Consider the following 8,522-nt stretch of genomic DNA (forward strand, 5'->3'; position numbering starts at 1 on the left):
GCTTGCTGTAATTCAGACTCCATGTGCCCGAAACTTGATTGCAAAGAGACTGCCAGCGTGAACCTTTGCCAGTAAGGCACAGCCAAGCAGGCAGAGAACGATTACAGTAGGGTGGGGTGAACACTTGGTGTCAGCTCACACTGAGACCCTGAGGAAGGACGCCTTCAGCAGGCAACCCTGCGAAGCTCTCCTGCTGGGTCCCACCAGAAAGAACAGCCTGGGATACACCTGGAGCTCCAGGCTGCAGAGCACCTGAGATGGAGATGCCCCTGGGGGAAGTGCTGCCAGGAGTGGTGCTCAGGTGGTACTGGGTCTAAGCTCTTGTCTGTGCCTCAAGGAAAAATCTTATTTCCAAACTCTTAAATCCTTTTAAAAGTCTTGAATTGCGGTGAAATAAGGACCATGGCTCGGTAACCACACTTATTTTATTAGCACTTATCATTCTAATTCTCAACCTTTGGTACAGAGCCAAGCTTAGTGGAAACCAACTCCACCTCTGGTGACAATCAGCCCCTTAGGGGCAAGGAGCCCAGGGCCATGGGCGTGGGGCCTGGCTGTTCAGGGAAAGTTAGGGCCGGAGAAACCAGAGGACATCCATAAATGCCACACTCTGTGTCCTGACCTACTGCTGAGGCCAGCACTCACTCAGATACAAAGCAAAGCAAGGACAGAGTTACTGTATCAGCCGGAAGCCGCTGGGTGCTCCTGGCCCTGTTTTGAGCAAACAAGCCTGGCTTGTCAACATGCTAGCCCCACAGACACATCTAGCATGCCGTGTGAGCCTCCTGCCGGGCACGCAGATTTGGTTTATCTTTGCTTTTCAGTCTCTTCCTCAGCTGTTTTATGGGCTGCTTCTTTCTTTACACATGTTCTGTGACAAGTCCTCGTTTCCTTCTTCTTGCTGCCTCAGAGTCCAGTCGACCCTGCTCCTATGGCAGCCTGCCCTGGCACCCATTGCACCTCCACTCACTACCACATGTGCCTGCTATAGGGTCTGCTGCCTGACCCAGGAGCACCCATGACACATCTTGAAGGCAGGGCTTCCTCTCCTAAGGCACCTAGCAGGCTTGTTTACCATTTTCACTAAGAACTGCTTTTGGTGGTGATGCTGGTGATGAATGTGCAGCCCAAGCCTCTGGCAATAGGACTGGCCCTGGGCACCCTGCAGGCTGAAATGCAAGACTGCCCTTGCCCTGGTGGAGCGCCTACTCCACTTGTTTCAGTGCTCTGGAAAAGTTTTCTAAAGCAGTTTTGAAAGCTTGCAGCAAGAAGGTGCCGAGCTCATTGCTTGTTTCCTGGATGTCTGGGTCGAAACTTCCGAAGACAGGCGTGGAGGCCTCGATGTCCTCACGGTTGGCCCGCAGCAGCACCGCATGCAGCTCCTCAGCAATCGCATTGTACTTCTGCTGGTCGAATTTGGACACGGCCAGCTCGTCCTGGGGGTAGGCAGTGCCTTCGGGGTAGCAGTCCTTGGGCACTGGGAACTCAATACGCCGCAGCTCAGGCAGCTCGCAGAGCGCGGTGAAGAGGCGCTGGAGGGCGCGAGCCGATAGCGGGTTCCCTAGGAACCGGAACTCCTGTAGCTGGCGGCAGGGGCTCAGGCCCAGGATCAGCATGCCCACGTGGCTGTCTGCGATGCTGCATTCCTCCAGGGTCAGCGCCCTCAGTGTCTGGGAGGCCCGGCGGAGCAGTCTGAAGAAGGTTGAGGGGTACAGGTGCACCAGGTTGTGTCCACTGAGGTCCAGCACTTCCAGGTGGGCAGCGTGTGCACAGTCTGCCAAGAAAGCCATGTCGGCGTGGTTCAGGGCACAGTTAGCCAGGTCCAGTGCTCGCAGTGGGGTTCTGAGGGGGCTGAGGGACAGGCAGAAAGCAGCACAGGTAACAGCAGTGTTTCAGGTGAGCTGGGGTTTAAGAGTAGGTGACAATCCACTTGTTTCTCTATCACAAATTGCCTCCCATGGATAAATCCAGCTGCTGCCTGATTTCATACCGTCTGCCATTTGAGAATAACTGGTGATTTTAATTAAATTCTTGAAAAAATTCAGAGAGTTTGTGATAAGGGAAATTACGTGAAGTTCAAGTGTCTGTGTCCACAGCGATTTAGGTTTACTGGAACACTGCCACGCTTCCTCACTCACCTAGCCTATGGCTGCCGTTTGGCTTTGTGGCAAAGAATAGGCTTTAGGATTGGGGTGTGGTTCAGTGGTAAGTGCCAACCCAGCATGCAGGAGGCCCTAGGTTCATCCCCAGCACATACAGTTACGCAGGGGGCCTTTTTCCACACCTATACCCAGACACTGCAGCAATCCCTTTCATGTTGTGAGGGAAGTCCTGTCGGGAATGGCAGCTCAGAGAGCTGGCAGCAGGGGCAGCAAAAGCAAAAATAAGCAAGCAGGAAAGCACCCTTTCACTGAGGAACCAGATCCGCATGGTGTTAGAACTGGGAAGGGAAACCAGAGACCCTGACGGCCTCTGCATTCCTAAACCACCAGTTTCCATTTAGTTGGAGTAGGTGGCAGCAAAGGAGCAGCTGCAGGGGCGTCTCTGGAACAGCGTCCATACCTGGGACTTGTGAGAACACACATTCTCAGCCCACTCACCCTTTTGGGACCCTAACCTGTCAGTACCCGATTCCTGCTCTTTGTTCCTTCCTATCCTCCTGCCACAGCTACCTCTCACTGCCCACCCACACCTGGTGGATCTGCTGCCAAGAGCCTGCCCCTGGGACAGCACATGAAGCCACCCCAGCTGTGTCTCTCCCTGGCTTCTTTCCTGCACCCCTGTCTATAGCAGAGCTGCCCAGAAGGAGGCACCCTGACCCCTCTACCTGAGGGCTGCACATGCAGTCCTCCTGTGAGCCATCCAGGAGGAGCATTGCCCCCGCAGACCTTCAGATGAGACTGCAGCACCAATGGCTGACAGGCCAGCTCAGCCTCACTCCCACTCCTGATCTGGTATGACATCGGTGGGTTCGGGCAATTTGTCCCACAACAGGTAAGTTGTTAGGTGGGGGTGTTCTTATGCTTTGTTTACTTGCTACTTAGTATGTTCTCTCTTGCTAACTGGAAGCAGTCCCAGGTCCCCCCAGAGCACTGTTCTTTTCTGGTGGCTCTAACTCATAGTTACCTCAACCCTGTCCCTCTCCTATAGCTTTGGCCAAAGCAACCCCAAAGAGATGAACCAGTAGCCTTATAAGTTAGCAGGTCCCATCCCTGTTCCTCAGCTCCTCTCCAGCCTGCCTTGCCAGGGCCCAGAGTGCTCACCTGGCCTCTCCTCTACTCACCTGAGCAGCGTCTGGATCTTCCCGGTCAGCGTGGAGAAGGCCACACTTAGCTCTGTGAGCCGGCTCATCTGGCTGAGCTCCCAGGCGATGGAGGAAAGGAGAGAGTCCTCACCCTCGGGAAGCGGCGTGGAGGTGGGGGGTATGTCGAAGGCCCTGGTGGGCAGGGTGAGTGAGACCAGCTGAGGGAAGCCCACCTGGGCCAGCAGCTGCTGCACGTGCCCAGCATTCAGCCGCACGTTGTGAACCACCTCCAGCTTGCGCAGTTCACCTGGCTTGGCCAGGCCCAGCACATGCAGGAGCTGCCCAGGGCTTAGGCTGTCCGCCCTGAAGGACAGACATCGCACCTGCAGAGGGGCTGGGCCTGATGGCTGCAGGGCCTGCACCACCACCTCAAAGTTACCTTCAGTGACAAAAAGGTCAGCAAAGACCTCAGTGGAGCGCCTGCCCATGCAGGGCTCTGCCTGAAGCTCACAGCAGGTCCTGGCCAGCAGCTCGGTGCGTCCCCACCTTCCCAGTGCCCTCCTGCAGGGGCACCGCTGCACCTGCACATCTCGAATGCCAGTGAGGTCTGCCACCCGCAGCCAGCGGCTCCCACCCTGCAGCACGTGGTCGGCAAGGCCCCGCACGCAGGCCTCCAGGCAGGTCCTGCAGGCTCGGTCACGCAGGTCCTCTGGGTGGTCAGTGCTCGGACCCAACAATGCAGCCAGCCGGAACTCCTCCAGTGGCCAGCATCCCAGCACAGCACGGGTCACTTCTGCCTGCTCCAGCAGGTAGCTGGCCTTGAACAGAAGTGGGTAGAGGTTATGGGCCACACTGTCCAGGCTCCCCTGGGCCAGCAGGGGGTAGGACACCAGGGCTTCAGCAGAAATGAAACGCAGCGACCTCATGGCGCCCTCAGACCAAGGCAGGACAGCATTCTTCTCTCTGGTTCTGATCGAGGTGTGTGCCCTTCATGCCTATTTTTAGCTGCTGCTGCTGCTGCTGCTGCTGGGAGTGCTTGGCTTTGGGCAGAAAGTGGCGAGCTTGCCCTTCAGTCATCTGACTGCTATTTTGGTCCTGGGGAGCCTGTCTGGTGTGACCATTAGAGGCGGCTGTCCAGTGTGACCATTAGAGGCGGCTGTCCACCTTGTGGCACCCAGATTGTGAAATCAGAGCTGCTTGGCTCCAGGTGCCCTATGCGGGAAGCCTAGGACATATAAAAAGGCAAATCACCTTCACTTCTGGGGATACCAGGATACCAGCAATGGCCCCCTTTTCCCTCCTGGGAGAAGTCTCTGTTACCCCTTTTTAAATAAACCCTGCTTTATACGCTTGCCTTGGCATGCTTCTCTAATGATATACTTCAACATGTGAAGAAGCGGAACTCGTCACCGGTAAACGGCAGTATCATGACCACTTGGGAAGAGGAGCACATTAGAAATGGCCACAGCTGCCCACCTGGCCAGTACCCCCACCCAACAACCTCTGCATCCTTTAGTGCTGGCTGCATGCAGTATCACAGAGGAAGATGGAGTGAACTCAGGGTACATGAAAGCTGCTCTGTCCCCTCACCAGTGCCTGGCCTCAGCCCACACCTCATAAGGCAAGGGGGGGTGTTTCTTGAAAATGCACAAACTCATAAATGAAGACTATGGCATCTGCTAGTGCAGTCCTCGAGGCCGGCACCATCGGGGGACAGCATGATGGGGTCAGAAGCACTGCTTTCCTTGTGAACAGGCTCTCCCAACCTGCCTTCTCTGAACCCAGAGCCAGACCCAGTGTGGACGGAAGATCTACTTCCTGCCACCAGGCCCCACCTCCTGAAGGCTCCACCACCTCCCAGTAGTGTCCCTGCTGGGGACCAGTCTTAAGCACTTGGCCTTGGGGGGCATTTGAGATGCTGCTCACAGCTGTAAAGAGCTTCCCTTCATAGCTGGCTCCACTCAGCTTGGTTAGGATGAGGACTCAGTGCTGGCGTGGTTCATGTCCATCAAATTGGGAGGATACTCAGCTGCTATTTCCTCAAATTTCCTTTGCCCCTGCTGTGGGAACTCTAACTACAGCTCACTAGTCACTGTCCTCCAACTCACTGATGTTCTGCTCTTTTTTTGTTTTGGTGGGGGAGGGAGGGGCAGGAGCAGTTCTTTTAGCGTGTTTCCTTTTGGACAGGGACAAGTTAATTTAGGTGTCAACTTGACTGGATTAAGGACTTTCCAGAGGGTTGGTAAAGCATCCCTTCTAGCTGTGTCTGAGGATGCTTCCAGAGTAGACTGGTGTGCAAGTCAGGGCTGGGTGGGGATGAGCGGCCCTCCGTGAATGGGCACCATCAGGCAGCTGGGCCCCAGCAAAGCATGAAGGCCCAGGAAAGGGGGATCTGCCCTCTCTGGAGCAGGGCAGCCTCTCCTCCTGTCCCTGGACTCAGAGCTTCAGGCGCTCTGGCCTTTGAGCTTGCACTGAGCCTCCAGATTCTCCAGGTGCAGGTGGATTTAAGCTCATTCCCTACTTCTTTATCTCAGGTAGAGGTGGAAAGCATTTTTTTTTTGATTAATAAAACATTCTTTAAAATTTTGAAGAATTTTGCAGTAATGTCAGCCCTTCATAATCACTGTTTCCAAATCCAGTGATTTAACCAAACAAGGATGGAAAATACTTGGACACTGCTTCTCTACTGAGCACATGCTGACTCCTTGGGGTCATCTTCTTTGTCAGGCATGAGTGATCTGGAGGTGATTGAGCACATGGCAGGACTGTCTGGTGGGGTAAGCACTGCTCAGTGCCCAGGAAAGCTTGTTTTCCCTGGGAAGTGAGACCAGAAGGACTCTAAGAACATGATCAGGAAGGAAGCGGAGAGGGGAGCCGGCCACATGTCTGTCTCAAACCTTCAGGTGAGGATCAAAGCAGAGCGGCCTTAGTTGTAAAGCAGAAGAGTGTGCTCTGAAGAGGAGCTCTACTATGCAGTGAGCATGCACCCTGTCCCACTCAGCCTCTTCCCTGAGGGGCACAAGAGCTCCGTGAGGACAGAGACAGTATCTTTCCTGGGCCCTCTGTGGCTGCACAAGTTTGTAGCAGGGTGCTATGCTGCAGATGTGGTTTGGGGGTCTCTGGCAGCAGGTGAAATTTTATACCTGAGTGCCGCAGTCCGGCTGCAGCAAACTAGCCGGGAGGTGACAAACAACTTGTGTACGTTGATACAGCAGGAGAGGGAGCCGTTTATTGTAGGACAGGAGCGGTATTTATACATTCCACACAGCTTATCTTAATTAGCATAAACTAGATACATCAGTCAACCAATCAGGAATCTCCACACTTAATGGCTCGCTGGCGTTACTTCACAAACCACTCCCTCTGGCATTTTGCCAGGCGCCATCCAGACTTGTTTACAGACCCTAATACCTGAGCTCACAGATGTGTCCTCCAGGCTGGTCCCTCTGGCACAGAAATCAAACCCTCAGGGTCTATGGAGGGCCTTCTCCACCTGGGCCTAGGGCTCCAACCTGGCTGGCTGGCCATCCTGTTCAGACCTGAAGGGTAAGGCTCTTGACGAGTGTCCGCAGCACCAAGAAACAAGGTCTCCAGGAAGGCATGGTCAACCCCACTGGCCTCTTATCGACTGATGGACTGAGACAGACAGGCCACTAGGTCAGCTCTCCATTCAACCGGGCCAACAGCAGCACTCAAACGCCTTCCAAAGCCCCGGGCTGTTTCTTTGCACCCTGTGTGTGCTCCAGCCCTCATCCTGTGTGCCAGTTCTGCTGTAGCCAAAGAATAGTGCATTCATACAGCCGGGGCCCTTGGACTGGTAGTCAAAGGGATGTACCTGTGACCTCTCCCTGAGTCCAATAATAGTGCATTAATACAGCCGGGGTTGGTCTGGGCCCTCACAAGGCACACAAGGCCTGCTACTCCCCACCCCACTGCCCCATGTCTTCTAGGAGGATAGCTGCAAGGGGCTGTCCAGCTTCCCTAGTTCTCTTTCAAACAACCATAGCACCTGCTCAGGAGAAAATTCCACATTCACAAGTGAAGTGGAAGTAGCTGAGCTCTGGAGCCACGCAGCATGTTTCTCATAACAGCTTCTTCTTACATAACAGCTGGGCACCTAGATCCCGGCTCGACTACATTGCAAATGGAAGTTAGGCCTTGCCCCCAGGACACCGATGAAGGGAGGAGGGTCCCCTGCTCCTGCCTGCCCTGAGGATGTGACCTGGGTGCCCCTCCTCTGGCATCCTCAGGTCCCGAAGACTCTCCAGCTGCTGCAGATCTCATTCAAGGTGAGAACCAGCCTTGAAAGATAAAATGGATCCATCTCCACTTGGTTGCACAGTCCAGAGAAAAGGCAGCCTTTAGGGCTGGGCTGATCAGGTGGTCACATGAGCTCTCAGGCCCTGGGAGAACATGCTGTTGGTGATATCCCTGTCAGCCTTGGTGGGACAGCTGACTGGACTGGCTCCTGGGAGCTGAAGTGTGAATGCAGCTTCCAGGAAGCATCAGGCAGGACTAGTGCACTTCCAAAGTACATCCCACTTGATGACAAACTTGTTTCCCTCGAGGGTCCCCAGAAACTGCCAGCTGTCCTTAGGCAAACCTATCAAAAGGAACAGGGGTGAGCCAGTGCAGAGGGGGCTCTCCCTGGAGCAGAGTGCCACCGTCCTGGCTGTATAGTCCCTCGCTGGCCAGGTTCAGGTGCTGCCTGGCATAAGTACTCACTGGAAGTCTTCACCTGGGCCAGGGTGTGCTGCCCTCCAGCCTGAGGGACACAAGCAGTGTGCTGTCAGGACATGCTTCATCACTGTCTCCTGCTGGCTGAGTAGCTCAGTGATTTCCTGCAGGGGTGGAAGGAATGTACCTTTGACCTCTCCCTGAGTCCAACAGGAGCACTGCCAAGTGGGGCAGCATGCCAGTCCTGGAGTCTTGGTGCCCGCTGTACCCCCACCCCCACCCAGGTCAGTGGGAAGGTGGCAGGTCCAGACCCTTCATGCCAGAGCAGGTGAATCTCAGACATCTCTGTGGTCTGGAGGACCAAAAATGGAAAACAGTGTCTTGGCCATTGGAAAGAGAAAGTGGATCCCAAGCAGGGGGAGCCGAGAAGCTGAAGCCCAGGGCTTGTAAACTGTGCCTGGGTCACTGACCCTACACCAAGCTTGCTAAACCCTGAGTAGGAAAGGGTGAAAGAGTGAAAAAGATCCCACTACAGGTCAAAATCCACGACCCCACAGCAGAACGTTCTCCACTTCCAAAGTGCATCCCACTTGATGTATGA

The 8,522-nt window shown here is 54.8% G+C and overlaps 1 protein-coding gene across 1 annotated transcript; it reads right to left on the reverse strand.

Annotated features, from left to right (window-relative positions):
* Window positions 1–407: 407 nt before the first annotated feature.
* Lrrc14b (leucine rich repeat containing 14B) lies at window positions 408–4,256 on the reverse strand. The gene is made up of 2 exons (XM_046430397.2): window positions 3,284–4,256; window positions 408–1,851 (listed from the first exon to the last, which is right to left on the reverse strand). The coding sequence occupies exons 1-2, from the start codon at window positions 4,168–4,170 to the stop codon at window positions 1,206–1,208; spliced, it is 1,533 nt and encodes a 510-aa protein (XP_046286353.1). The 5' UTR covers window positions 4,171–4,256; the 3' UTR covers window positions 408–1,205.
* Between the last annotated feature and the right edge of the window lie 4,266 nt (window positions 4,257–8,522).

The sequence above is a fragment of the Marmota monax genome, unplaced genomic scaffold (genome assembly GCF_021218885.2).
Source record: "Marmota monax isolate L192 unplaced genomic scaffold, Marmota_monax_Labrador192_F-V1.1 WCK01_AAM20220418_F8-fsc00082, whole genome shotgun sequence".
In the NCBI taxonomy this organism is placed as follows: Eukaryota; Metazoa; Chordata; class Mammalia; order Rodentia; family Sciuridae; genus Marmota; species Marmota monax.

Coding starts and splice junctions, on each gene's coding strand:
- Lrrc14b (XM_046430397.2), bottom strand. CDS start 4,170: ATGAGGTCGCTGCGTTTCATTTCTGCTGAAGCCCTGGTGTCCTACCCC. Junction 1,852..3,283: donor AAGATCCAGACGCTGCTCAG/GTGAGTAGAGGA, acceptor CCTGTCCCTCAG/CCCCCTCAGAACCCCACTGC.